At 43.8% G+C, this 15,196-nt stretch overlaps 2 protein-coding genes across 6 annotated transcripts in view; both read left to right on the plus strand.

Annotated features, from left to right (window-relative positions):
• Positions 1–15,196, plus strand: part of GSPT1 (G1 to S phase transition 1) — a 525,782-nt gene that overhangs the window by 489,668 nt on the left and 20,918 nt on the right. The window lies entirely within an intron of this gene.
• On the plus strand, positions 4,489–5,005 carry LOC120943568 (60S ribosomal protein L27a-like). The gene has a single exon (XM_040356942.1). The coding sequence runs from the start codon at positions 4,523–4,525 to the stop codon at positions 4,964–4,966; it is 444 nt and encodes a 147-aa protein (XP_040212876.1). The 5' UTR covers positions 4,489–4,522; the 3' UTR covers positions 4,967–5,005.

Consider the following 15,196-nt stretch of genomic DNA (forward strand, 5'->3'; position numbering starts at 1 on the left):
TAACACAAAAAAAAACCCAACCCCCCCTCATTCCCTCCTCTCCCCTCCCCCCCCCCCCCCCGTGTCCCCCATCCCCTCAAGCAGGTACCGGGCTTTCCACTTACTATGTGCCGACTAACTTATTCCCCATTTTCACTCCTCAGTAATCTCTTCCCTTCTTCTGAGTATACAAATGCATTCCATGCTCCCCAAGTTACGTTATATTGTTATTTTCTATCTTGGGCTGATGGCACCAAATCTTCTATGGCCCCTACGTTTCTAACCCTATACAGCCACTCCGCAATCGTGGGTGACTTAGGATTTTTCCAATTCTGGGCTATGCCTGCCTTAGCTTCATTCATCATATGACAAATAATCGAATTTTTGTATGTCTTTATTGAGATCTGTGATAGGTGTAACAAACAGAAAGCCGGGTCATCCAATATTTGATAGGATGTGAATTTCTGGGAAATCCTTTGTACTTCTAACCAATACTTCCTAATCTTAGGGCATGTCCCGAATATATGAAACAAAGTTCCCTTATTCCTATTACATCGCCAACACGTATCTGAGATTTCAGGGTAGAACCTCCCTAATTTCGCCAGTGTATAATACCACCTATTTAAAAGTTTATAGTTTAATCCTAAGTCCTAGTGCAGGTTGATGTCTTCATAGAAAGGTGAATTATCTTTTGTTGTTGGGCCTGGGTGAGCTTCTGGTCTATATCCCTTGCCCATTTTCTCATAGCAGGTATCTCATAGTCTTCTAGGGGTGCTATTAATAGCCTATAGAGCTTGGACAATATTCTAGTAGGAGGTTCCCGTTCTTCACAATATTTTTCACACTGTCAGTTCCCTTCTGTACCTACTCACTGGACCTAAGGAGGTCAAGAAATGGCGAAGTTGTAGAGCTTGCCAGTATTTTACAAATTGGCCACCCAGTTGCACGAGTGATGCAACTGTTGGCCAAGTTTCCAGTTGTGTAAAGTGTGAGACCTGTGTGAATCCCTTCTCTCTGAGATTCTTGTATGTCCCTCCCTCCATTCCTGGTTGGAAGCCTGTGTTTCCCAGTATTGGATTTAATGGCGAGTATATTGATGAGTGTTTACCCATCTGGCAAAGCCTAGAACCTACCGCCAGTGTCGGGCCTATAATAGGATGTTTTTTCAGCCAATCTGGTAGTGTTACATCGTACCATAGTGCTTGTCTGAGAGGGACCCGGCTTATTTCTTGCTCCAGTTCTACCCATCATTTTATTTCAGCACTCCTACACCAATCTATGGCCCTACCCAAGTGTACCGCCTGATATTTGATTATATCCGGTACTGCCAGGCCTCCGTAACGCTTAGGCAGGGTCATCCGTCTTCTACTAATCCTAGGTCTTTTATTGGCCCAAATGAACTTGGTGAAAAGCGTATTTACCTGATGGAGAAAAGCAGAAGGGATTTGTATCGGTATTGCTTGAAACCGATACAAGAATTTTGGCAGAATACTTATTTTGATGATATTACACCACCCAAACCGTGAATGGAATCTCTTCTGCCACTTCTCCATCAGAGCGGTAATTGTCCTCACCAATGAAGGGAAATTTACTTCAAAAATATTTCCTAATTTTGGTGGTATGTGTATCCCTAAATATTTTAGGGCTGTTCTTACCCATTTAAAGTTAGGTTGTATAATTTGCTGCATTGCGGTTTGGAGTACCACTCCCATTGCTTCTGATTTACCGTAGTTGATTTTTAGGTTTGCCAATTTCCCATATTCCTCTATTTCTTTCATCAGATTTTGTAATGATACTTGGGGATAGAAAACAGCATATCATCTGCAAAGGCAGAGATTTTGTAATCTCTGTCTCCTATGCGTAGTCCCCTGATATCTGGGTTTTGCCTAATTTTATTTAATAAAGGTTCTAATGAGAGAACATATAACAACGGGGACAACGGACAACCCTGTCTCGTTCCATTTGAGATTTTAATTGGTTCTGAGAGTATCCCATTTACTTTAACTAATGCTTGGGGTGTAGTATACACCCCCGCAATCCATCTTCGCATATGTTCCCCCAGTCCAATGTGTCTCAGTACTTCTGCCATAAAATCCCAACTGGCCCCATCAAAAGCCTTCTCCGCAAAAAGGTGTTTTTGTTTCCCTTGCCCAATGCACTAAATTTAGAACCTTAGAAGTATTATCCCTAGCTTCCCGGGTAGGGACAAATCCAACCTGGTCTAGGTGTATTAATTGTTTCAACAAAGGTTGAAGTCTGGATGCTAAAAGTTTAGTGAAAAGTTTTAAGTCTTAATTCAACAATGAGATTGGACGGTAACTACCGCACTCAGCCGGGTCTTTCCCTTCTTTCGGGATCACCGAGATTTGTGCCGTGAGTGCCTCCGGGCGGAGGGCGCTAGACCGGCCAATCTCATTGAATACTTTAATCATATATGCCCGTAATATGGGGAAGAAATGTTGGTAGTACTGGATAGTAAACCCATCTGGGCCTGGGGCCTTCCCTTGTTTGACCAATTTCATTACTACTTTAAGCTCTTCCGTTGATATAGGTCTTTCCAAATTATCCCTTTCTAGTGAAGACAGCCTACTAAGATGAGCTGAAGATAAGTATTCCTCCACCTTATTCCGAGGTGAAGACACCGAAGCCAGGTTATAAAGGGAGGAATAATACTCTCTGAATCTTTGTGCTATGTCTCTGGGGAGTGAGATTAGTTGTCCATTTTTCCCCTTTATATGTGGTATGTATACTGTCTTCCCTTTTTCTTTCAACTTTCCTGCTAGGACTTTACTACATTTATCTCCTAGTTCGTATGTTACTTTCCTTCCTGCCTGGATTGTTGCCTTCACTTTGTACCTTAGTAGGTCTGTCAATTGTCTCTTCCGATGTCCCAGCTCTTCCCCTATCGATATATTCTGCACTGCTTTGTGTTGGGCCTCCAATATCCGAATTTCTTCTATTAATTTCACTACCTGAGCCTATCGTGCCTTCTTTACTCTAGCTCCATGTTTTATTAATATCCCTCTCATTACTGCCTAATGCGCTTCCCATATCATGCTTGGGTCACTCCCCAGTGTATCGTTCGTCCGAAAATATGCTTCCAATTCTTTTTCTACATCTTTCCGAACCTCGGGTATCTGCAGCAGACTCTCGTTCAGACGCCACCGGTACCCCGTGGAGGGAGCCTTGCCTGATATGGATATATACAGTGTCACTGGCGCATGGTCTGACCAAGTTATATTCCCTATAGTTACCTCCACTACTGCTGTCAAATAGTGTGGGACCAGAAAGAGGTCTATGCGGGAATACAATTGATGCGGGTTAGAGAAAAATGTATAGTCTCTCTCGCTTCCATGTATTAATCTCCAAGCATCTACCAATTGCATCTCTTGCAACCTCCGCATGACCCCCCTCCTGGTCCCCCCTGGTATAGATGAGGACCCTGCTGATGTGTCTAACGATCTAGTGGCATATTCAGATCTCCTCCCAAAATCATTTTCCCTTCTGCAAATTTAGCAAGTTTAGCTAAGGTTCTGATTAGAAAGGCATCTTGATGTGTATTGGGTGTGTATACGGTGGCCAGTGTCACCTTCACGCTTCCTATACTTCCTTTTAAAAATAAAAAACGTCCATCTCCATCTACCCATTTATCCAGCATAGATCACGCAATTTGATTGAAAATTAAAATACACGCCCCTTTAGATTTTGATGTTGGGTTATATGCATGGTAAGTACATGGGAAGAATGTATACTACAAGTATGGTAATCCACCTGCCTTAAAGTGAGTTTCCTGTATAAATGCTATGTCCGTACGGGCTCGTTTAAGTTCATTGAGGAGCATTTTCCTTTTTTCCGGAATATTAAGTCCCTTAGCATTGATACCCTTATACCTTCCATCTTATATAAGGGGGTCTAGATTCGTAGAGAGGAGCGAGAGAACCAACCCCCAAAAAAAGGAAACCCCCCCCCCCCTCTAACTCACCCTCCCCCTGCTAACCAAACTAACCTCCTCCCACCCTTACCCAACCCCCAAAGAGAGGCACCCACTCCGGAACCTCACCACTTTCGGCTCCCTTGGGTGCAAAACCTACTTGGGGGACATAACCTATGATAGCAGAGGTGCTCTCCTCCAGGTCTCCTCTACCCCACCCCCCCCTTTTCCCCCCTCCCCAGCCCCATTGCCCATCACCTTCCACATCCTTCCTTCCCTATCCTCGGAGGGTATACAATTCAGGTCCGTCTCTTACTCCTCCGAGGGACATATTTAATGTTAAATCCTATTTCTTTACCTTTCAGCCTCATTATTTTCTCATTATTTCCTTAGAGGGGTTTTATTTCCCCCTTTCTGATATGGGGGGATGAGGTCGCAGGTCCCCCCCCCCCCCACAATTTTTACGTTTCTTTATTAATGCATTTCCTCCCACCCTCTGCGAGTTACGTTGTCCCTAACCCACCAAAAAGAAATACAAAAGGAGAGAAAAGAGAACGGAGTGGAGAACACTAAATAAAGAAAAACGCTCTTTCTCTCGCAGCCGCCGCCGCCATGCCTACTAAGCTAAGAAAGACAAGGAAGCTCCGTGGACACGTCAGTCACGGCCATGGTCGTGTTGGCAAACACAGAAAGCATCCTGGTGGTCGTGGTAATGCCGGTGATTTGCATCATCACAGAATCAACTTTGATAAATACCACCCTGGTTACTTTGGTAAGGTCGGCATGAGGCATTACCATCTGAAGAAGAATCAGCATTTTTGTCCCACAATCAACTTGGACAAACTGTGGACTTTGGTCAGTGAACAGACCAGACTGAACCAGGCTAAGAACCCAGAGGGACCAGCACCAGTCATTGACGCAGTGCATGCCGGTTATTTCAAGGTGCTCGGCAAAGGCAAGCTCCCCAAGCAGCCAGTCATTGTAAAAGCCAAGTTCTTCCGCCGACGTGCCGAGAAGATTAAAGGTGTCGGAGGTGCTTGTGTGCTGGTAGCATAAAAGCTGTATGAAACAATTAAACTTCCATTCTGTAAAAAATTAAAATAAAGAAAAACGTAGGGAGGGACATCAGGTTGATGGGAAGGCAAGCCCGGAAAATCCAGGGTCTCTCAGTAATCTTCCTAATCGGGTGGGGGGGTTGGCTATCCGCTTACCCCGCTTCCGATTCCTCCCTACGTCTTCTTCCTCCTTTAGGTTCCTCATTATTACACCCCCCTTTCTAGTAAGTGGTGCACCAAAAAAAATAAAAACATATATTGTCTTCTCCCCCTTCCGCCCTATTACCCCATTCCTCCCTTGGTGCCTTTAAACCTCAATCTCCCCTCTCTAGTGTTTGTGTTTAAAACCCCACCCCCCCTCCCTCCTCTACCCGTGTCAGTTCCTATATACTAATTTTAAGTCTCTTACCCCCCCCCCCCAAAAATCCCCCAATAGAATTCCCCCATTGTGACTGTGAAAGTGTAATCCCCTCCTTCTTATTAGTGTTGTGCTTAACCAGGTGCCCACCTACCAGGTCTTACTGTATTTATATTTTTTTATTTTATTTTTTCCTAAAGGAGCTCAATTTGCTTCCTAATCAACTTTCCTACCCATTAATCCCCTAAAGCTCCAGTCTTTCTCCCCCTTCCCCACTCCCTCTTCCCCTTAGTCTACGTCAGGGGTGCCCAACCTTTTAAAGAGCGAGGGCCACTTAAGTGACTTGGTAACCGGTCGTGGGCCAGAATGAGCGGGGTGCATGGCACGTCCGTGTCTGATCTGCATATGCAGAGCGGACAACCGACACAGCCCCACTATACTTTTTAGCAGATCGTATTGGAGTTAGGACACAAGTCGGTTTATGTCTGCCACTACTTAGAGGTGAATGGAGGGTCCAGTTGGTCTGGCTGTCAAACTGACCCCTGTGTAAGGGGAGCAAGGCTGCTTTAACACAACACTCAAGCTCTGCGGTTTACCCGCACCATGGGTGCAACGCAGTGTACTTTTGGCTTTCCTGCACTTTGCAATAGACTTCTATTATCTTCTGCAGGTTTGGTGCACTTTCAAAAAGCTCACAAAAACTCGCAGGTAATAACAGAAGTCTATGGTCAGTGCAGATAACCGCTCTGTACCTGCAGATCAGTTTGAAAACAGCCAGTAACCACTGAAGAAAAGATATGCCCCATATATACACTGTGGGGGTTATTTACGAAAGGCAAATACACTTTGCACTACAAGTGCACTTAGAAGTCCAGTCGCTGTAGATCCAAGGGGGACATGCAAGGAAATAAAACAGCATTTTAGCTTGGACATGATTGGATGATAAAATCAGCAGAGCTTCCCCTCATTTCAGGTTCTACCCCTCAGATTTACAGCGACTGCTCTTCTAAGTGCAGTTTCAGTGCAATTGCACTTTGCACTTATAGGCCCGGATTCAGATACAATGGAGTATCTATCAGCGGGCGTATTAAGATACGTTACGCTGCCGTAAATTAGGGCGCAAGTTTCCGTATTCAGAAAGAACTTGTGCCCTAAGTTACGGCGGCGTAAAGTATGTGGTCCGGCGTAAGCCCGCCTAATTCAAATGTGGATGATGTGGGCGTGTTTTATTTAAATTAATGGTGACCCCCGCGTATTTGACGTTTTTTACGAATGGCGCATGTTGCCGTCCGTGAAGGTTTCCAAGTGCGCATGCTCGAAATTACGCCGCAAATCGTCAATGCTTTAGACGTGAACGTAACTTGCGTACAGCCCTATTCGCGAACGACTTGCGCAAACGACGTTAAAATTTCCAAATTTCGACCACTGGGAACGGCGTCCATACTTAACATAGGATACGCCTCATATAGCACGGGTAACTTTACGCCGGAAAAAGCCTAATGTAAACGACGTAAAAAAAATGCGCCCTGGCGGACGTACGTTTCTGAATCGGCGTATCTACCTAATTTGCATATTCCCTTGTGTAAATATACAGAAGCGCCACCTAGCGGCCATCGTAAATATGCAGCCTAAGATACGACGGTGTAAGACACTTACGCCGGTCGGATCTTAGGGAAATCTATGCGTAACTGATTCTATGAATCAGTCTAATAGATACGACCCCGCAACTCAGAGATACGACGGCGTATCTGGAGATACGCCGTCATATCTCCTATCTGAATCTAGCCCAGGGACTGTAGGTTTGTTGTTAAGTAGAATCAGTTTGTAACTTTGAAATTGTACATTTTTTAAAGTGTAGCTCCAGACAAAAATCTATTTTTAAGCTTTTTGGAAAACATAGGAAGGGTTATCACCCCCCGGGTAACATTTGTTTTGCTGTCTGTGTATCTGTTCAGATGAGTTACGACGGCATATCCGGAGATACGCCTTCGTAACTGCTCTCTGAATCCGGGCCATAGTTTGCACTTGTAGTGCAAAGTGGATTTGCCTTTCGTAAATAACCCCCAGTGATTTTAGTAATAAACTGACCTTTAATTACAGTGTTCAATTCTATTCCATCCCAGAGCAGGAGGTTGCGGGCCAGATCAGAGGGCTCCGCGGGCCACTGGTTGGGCACCCCTGGTCTACCTATTATTTGTTATCTCTCCTATCCTTCTACTCCTCCCTCCACCCCCCCCCCCGACCCGTCCATCTATCTCCTGATCCTACATACTGCCCCCTATTCCACCCTCCAGTGACGAGGTTTGGGCTAGAGGGTCCCTCTCCCCCCTTTCAAAGAAAAAAAAAGCAGCCCCCCTTCAAAAAAAAAAAAAAAAGTGCAGAACTCTTTATGATAAATATTCCAATTATCCCCAACACCCTAGAAGAAATAGGAATCTATATACATATATATAATATACCGACATATACATACACATACCATATACCTATTATAAAGTAGCATTAACAAAATCATATGCCTAAAAAAAAAATTAATACATAAATATAAACACACCCTTTTAAATATATACATATTAAATTATAAGTATGTGAATGCCCCTCCCCCCTACCCAACTCCCCAATATACACTCCCTTTTTACACCAAAACAAAGGCAGAAAAAGAAAACAAACCCGGTGGTAAGGAATTCCTGAGTAAAAAGTGAAATAATTCAGCGCTGGAAAAATAACCTAATAAAAATTAAACTAAATAAATTGCAAGCCAGCACTGCAGGAAAAATCCAACAAATATCCCAAAGTGAAATCAAATAAATAAATAGTGCAGCGCAAATACAAAAATCACAACTTAATTATAAACAATAAAGGTCATAATATTAATAATAATAATAATAAAAGTCCATAAAGTGCACAGTGAAAAGATTTCCAAAACAGTGCTCCAACGACAATGGTGACAAAAGTGCAGTAATCTTCTTAAGATCAGTGACCCACAGGAAAGAAAGATCCCCCTCCAAAGGCTAAGGGTGGCCTCTCACCTCAGCGATTCGACCTGTGGCTAGGTCAAAAAGCATGTAATTATCCTCCAAAGTATGGATGGTATCAGCATTCAAGGAGCCGGCTCTATGCGTCCCCAGAAAAAGCCAGTAATCAATAGGACAACTCAGCAATCTCCCAAATCCATGGACCGGAAAAGCAATTAACAAAGAGAAGGACTAGTGCTCTCCATATGCAAAAAGTTTTTAATCTAAAACATATTCGATAAAACACACTCACATTTGAAGACACTCTCAGCCGAGTGTGTAGCAGACAGCGTGTACCGGAGCTCAGCGCTCCGGATGTATACAGTCAGCATGTAGGTCTCGTGAGGCAGGCGAACGCGGGTGACTTCGACGTGACTCCTCCCCCCTCGTACGCGTTACGTCCCAAAGTAGGCGGGACTTCTTCAGCGTGGGGCGGGGATCAACGTGGACGTCCCGCAGTACCATATAGACTATGCCGTTGCCATAGCAACAGCATAAATTACCTACAACCTGCGCCATCTAGCGTTTCTAGTTAAAAACACAGCCAGAAAAGAATGAGAATCTCACTCAATAGAACAAGAATTCGCCAGATAATACACAATGAAAATGATTTGAAAACAAACATCTAACGATTGTTTAAGACGTCAACCGCATTCGCCTCCTCAGTAACCCAGCCATATATACATATATTAAATACCACATGTTCAGCAAATATACTAGCACAGATATCATTGCCATGCAATAAAACAATATAACCCATACCTTAAACTGCGCTAAGAATTGCAACATATTGTTATATTAATACCTGACATGTAAGATAAAAACAGATAAAAATAGACATTAGTATCCCTATAAGAAACAATAAAAACGGATCCAAGTAGATCTGATGAAAATAAAAAAATACTAAAAATAAAATAGATATAAAATCCCCAATATACTATTAACGGTTAGAAATAAACAGTTGAGATCAAACCTAACGGAACAGAAACCTTCGTCTCATAAATCCAGAAAGATTCTCGGCGGCTTAATTGCCGGATATAATGCCCTCCTCTCCAATGTCTGGAAACTTTTTCTATGCCCCAGAATTTAAGGCCTTTGGGGTCCCTCTGATGACAGTCTCTAAAATGTTTGGACACACTGTGGGTCTTAATACCACGCTTGATATTACTCACATGTTCGCCCACCCTCACGTGTAACTCTCGTGAGGTGCGCACCCTACATACTGTAACCCGCAGTCGCACTCCAGCATGTAAACCACGCCCACTGTGGAGCAAGTGATTAACTGCTTAATCGGATATTCGACTCGGGTTACATTGGAGACAAAAGATTTACGTTTTTTAACATTACGTTTTGCGTGTTTACATGTGGCACATCTGCCACAGGCATAAAACCCTGACAAAAAATCGAATAGTTTGGGTCGAGGAATGACAGGTGGATCAGTAACTCCAGGGGCCCAATCGATCTCTGAATGAAGGAGCCTTCTTATAGATGAATTGAGGACGCTCTGGGAGAACCGGGCCAAGGACCACATCACCCCTTTAGGATAGGCCAATGTTTGGCAACAATTTTTTCAAATGTTTTATGTTGAACATTGTAATCCAGCAACATTTTGAAATTTGCTCTTCCTATATCCTCATTGGGAGGTTTATCCTGTATGATCAGACTTCCTGTCAGTAGTCCTGACTTTTTCAATTTCTTGTTCAATCAAGGGCATAGAATAGCCTGGCTACAAACCTAGTGGCCAGTTCCTGGGACTGTACCAAATAGTCAGACTCCAAGGTGCAGTTTTCTCCGGAGCCTAACAAATTGGCCATGTGGTATATTGCATAGCCACAATCTGTGGTGGCAGCTAATTCAAGGGATATAGCCATTACGATCCACTGTTTTAAAGTGATTCTTAGTGACCAGTCTGGACCCAGATTTGGAAATCTCTAAGTCAAGAAAGGTCACTTGCTCCTTTGAGACAGTCCAAGTCAGGACAATACCCAAGTTATTAGAATTCAACTTTGACATAAAAAGCTTCAAAGAGGGCATATCGCCTTCCCAAATCAGTACATATCGTCTATGTATCTGCGGTGTAACAAAGAAGTTGGGGAGGCATATCATGAAAGATCGCATCTCGCTCCCAGTGGGCCATAAACAAGTTGGCCACACTGGGAGCGAAACGAGCTCCCATGGCTACCCCGCAACGTTGGAAGAAAAGGAATTCCTAACACATTTTCCCACCTAAACAAGATGCACGGTTTACGTTAATTAAAACCACCACATCTAATTTTGTACTCGCTCTACATCTACCCCTCACCACCAAAAAAAAGAAAAAATTTAAGGGGAAGGAAAATCATCTTATATACATATGATCTAGATGTACACGGGCCTATGTAAAAAAAAAAACACTAGTTAATCCCTGGGTGCTGTGGAGGGGGGGGGGGGAGAGAAGGAAAAACTAAACAAAAAAAATGGGGGAAGAAAAGGCAGTTCATCTCCTCTCCCTTCCTACTTATCTTCCAGTAGTTAAATTCCTCTCATACAGTCTTCCTTATTCTGTTTCTTCGTCTCCCTTGGGGGGCATTGATTTTTTTACCCTTTTCAAATTCCCTACCCCTCACTAAACCCTGGTATTACTTCCAACCAGTTCGGTACCGGGATGGTCTCTGTTTCTAGAAAGAACAGTTCTGGGAGTTCCTTGGGGTGCCGTAAATTAAATGTATGGGAGTTTCTCTTTACAGTCAGAGAGATAGGGTACCCCCACATGTATGTACCCCTAGAGATTTATTATGTCCAGGAGGGGGCGTAACATTGCTCTTCGTTGCAAGCCTCCGATAGTTGGGCAAAATTTTCAACCGTTGGCTCCATCCTGTACTATGTCACCCACCTCCCCCATGCTTCCGACTTATTACTTCTTTTTGTGCCAAAACAAAAAAAACGACATAATTACATCTCTTGGCCGATTCACATTTACTGAGGGGGAACTTAGGGATCTATGTACTCTCTCAATCTCCAACATTTGAGGTGGTATGGAGATATCTAGCTGTTGGCATATTGCTATAATGGTAGATTGCAGTGCCTCCCTTCCTATCACTTCAGGTATCCCCCTAAACTGCAAGTTTTGGCGGCGGTTACAGTCTTCATATTCCTCCAACTGGAGTTGCATGGAAGACACATATATGTTTTGTGTATGTTGTACCTGCTCCAGGTGCTTTATACGGTTTTCAAGAGTCCCCAACCACTCCTCTTCTCCCTGTACTCTCTCTGTTAAATGTATTTCCGAGTATACCTGTTTCATTTCTCTGGAGTGCATTTCCTCTATACGAGCCACCATTTCCTCTACGAGCCACCATTTCCTCGATATCCATACGTGTTGGTAGAGCTTTAATATCTTGGCGTGTTGGTAGGGCCTGGAGGAGAGCTCGATGATCAAGGTTTCCAAAATTCCCGGGGTCTGTCAGCGCCAGCTGCGTGTCTCTGCACCCCCTGGGATTCTTCACCTCCCGCCGGCTCACTCTGACCCCCCTTCTCCATTTCCACTTGACCCTGCCTTGGGGTGTCAACACAATCCTCCGCCTCTGGGGGTGCTCCCGTCTCTGCGCTACAATCACTCCTATGGGACCCATCGCTGGTTGCTTCCGCGTCATGTGGTCTCGCCTGGAGCTCTCTCGCCACTGCGGCTCATGTACGGGGGAAGAAGCGATCGATTTCCGGCTGTATCTTCATCTTCTGCACCCGTCGCTCTCTCCTCTTCATCCCAAGGTACATGGCACCAAGGTTGTCTTTAAACTGGGCTCCGGCTTACATCCCTTGATAGGCAGCGGGGTGTGAGGTGGAGGGACGGAGCTCTACGAGCGTGTGTTGCTCTCTACTCTGCCATCACAGGCCACGCCCCCCCAATCCGCCAATTCAAATTCTATCAATGAAAGACAGTCCGACAGTCTTGGCACAAACTTGGTTAGAATTAGAAAGGCTAGTGTTATTTGAAAAACTGTCACTTTTACATTTATTTATCCCCCCCTTTTTCTTCCTCATTACATACTGAAGGGAGAAATGCATGGTGCAGGAAAAAAGAAACAATGAAATAGCCTATGATACTTTCACCTCCTTAGACTCATATTTATCCATGTGTACAGCTGTCTACATACACCTGCTCTCTATGTACAAAACTTCCAGAAACTCCTTGTACCTGAAAATACTTCTAAGCAAAAATGACATTCCTGTACATTGGTAAATTGTCAATGACATTCCTTCAAAACCGATTCAAACAAAACCCTCTGTAACCGCGACGAGTCGGAGGATCGCCGCGGTAAGTTCGAACATATTCACGTTACTATATACAAACATTCAGATACAAATGTGGGGGAGATATTCATAGTTTCCAAAACAAAAATGGAAAAAACAAAAAACCAGCCGGAATGCTGCCTTCACTCTTTCAGCAATAGAAGAAAATACAATGGGAAAAACGTGAGCAGCTCGAGAGCCTTGCATGGACCAGCCATACAAAGTTCAATCAAACGGGCATGAGCCTCTGAGGATCACCCAAAGCGTGTACCACACCTCCATCCACATCATTACAGATTTCTGAACTTACATCCAAGGTATCTTTATTCTGAGGTCTCGTACCTCCAGCAAGAGTACCATCCAAAGGAGTACCCCTTACTGTACCCTCTGACCACCTATGTCAATCTTTAAGGGGTCTCATGTCCGGAGCCCCAGACCTTATGTGCGGTGCAGCTGTCTGGTGCACTGTAATGGACGGCACATTTGCCCATGACAATTTAAAATCGCTTTTTTTGGTGAACTCTGCGTCCAGAGTACCCTGCGCTTTATTTTCAGAGCGGTTATGGTTTGCGCCTTTATTACCATAACCGACCCCGGATTCCCCGATTTATTGTACATGGCCTGACCGGGGCTGTTAGCGTACTACTCCTCACATTTATGCTAATACAATCGCACACAGAATTCCGATTATTCTACACGGCCCGACCTGTCTCCGATATAAAGTCTCTTAAACATGTTTATCAGACCATGAAATCCTCCTTTTCAAAACAATATTTTGGCTTCTTTATACCTGCAGCTAGATGTTACAAACAGTAATGGTGATGCCCTCCCTACTACTCTCTACCCAAACCTGTATTTACGGTATAAAACTTCACAAAAACTACTGAAATTAAAACTTTAAAACACTCTTAATGCCAAAATATTTTCCCATTGTCCTTTCAAAACCCAAATATCATTGCTCATCTTTCAGAAGACTACAAAACTCCTCCCACAACTTCCTGCTGATACATGAATGCTGAAAAGAACTTCTGTTGTATGCTCGGCTCTCAAAAACCCCAAAAACTGGTTTATTTCCATAATGGGAGGGGGGAGGGGAAGGGGGGAAGCCTTGCCTCATTGCCTTGTTCATGACATAAAAAAATCCATGGACTACATATATATTTCCCCTGGATGTCAAACACAAGTTTTGAGACCTAAATATTATACAGCAGTAAACAAAGAGCCAAAATTGAATCTCCTTTTTTTTCTGTTTAAAAACAAAACACTTTTAGTTCAGGAAAGGAGAAAAATCCCCCCCCCCCCCCCCCCTGCAGGCCACACAATACCATCTTCAAAAACAATGAATTTCCCCCCCTGGGAAACTCCCAAACATTCAAACACAAAAACAACGTACACCGCTGTGCACCAAAAACGCAGTCAATGCCAGTCCCACAATTTATTAAAATCAGTGCAAAGCAGAGTCTTTCACCCAAAAACGAAATGCTACACAAGTCTCCATTCTTACACTGCAAAGTCAGCCGGTTAGGTTAGTCAGATCCTGTATATAAATTAGCCCTAGCATGTGTCCGCAAGCGCAACTCAAAAGGTAATGCTTAAACTGAATCTCAAAATGTCTGACAACAGCCAGGCCACAATGGCGCCATTTACGCTTGCAGAAAAACAATTTAACCGCCTCCAAATCACCTTTCCAAAACAGGACAGACTGCACTACACACGCACCAAACATCGAAATCTCATGGGGACACACGTCCTGCATCAATGATCTAAATACAGTCTCCATTTCTCATTCAGTTTCTTACTGTTACAGCACACAGCCTCACACAAACAAGACATTCAGAAAATACAAAAAGCTCAGCTGCACACATTGCAGGCTGAATAATCCCACCTCTATACTGAGGAATCATCCACAATATACAGTTACCATATGCATTATAAACATGTTATACGTAACTTTGTTCTGAAAGTTGTAATGTCAATAGACACACAGAATCAGCAACACTAGTCGCCCCTCCCCCGAGCCTCATGGCACACAATCGCCCCTCCCCCATTCAAACACATGGCAAGAGCGGCCATCTTACACAATGAATAGCCATGCCTGGCTGCACAAACTGTACACAAAGGTAGCTTTTCCAAGCAGCCTCAATCTGGTCAAACAATATACAAAATTCAGACATTCACATATACAATCAAAATCACACATACAGATCCAATTGATTTCACAAGCTCGCACAGAACCACACATGGTCACACTTCCAAACAACAGATACTCACATGCACACAAACAGCCACACACAATCGAACTTCAAGCATTATTTCAAAAAGACGACAAATTAGTTATTTTGCAGAGCCCCCCCCATGATGCTCAAAAGGGCCCCATCTACTCCTAAAGTCCTGGCCCGCCATGCTGTTGGCAAAATCTGGCTGTTTGCAGAGCACACAGACTGATATTGTGTCTCTAAAAGTAACACACTTTGTCTTGGTGAAATAATCCATCTTTAAGCTAAAAGTTTCACTCACCATTCATCTCCTTCCATTCATACAAAAAGACACCATCACCCATCAGCTTGTTTTCATCTCGACATCCTCACCA

Source organism: Rana temporaria, chromosome 6 (assembly GCF_905171775.1).
Source record: "Rana temporaria chromosome 6, aRanTem1.1, whole genome shotgun sequence".
NCBI classification, from domain to species: Eukaryota; Metazoa; Chordata; class Amphibia; order Anura; family Ranidae; genus Rana; species Rana temporaria.

Coding starts and splice junctions, on each gene's coding strand:
- LOC120943568 (XM_040356942.1), top strand. CDS start 4,523: ATGCCTACTAAGCTAAGAAAGACAAGGAAGCTCCGTGGACACGTCAGT.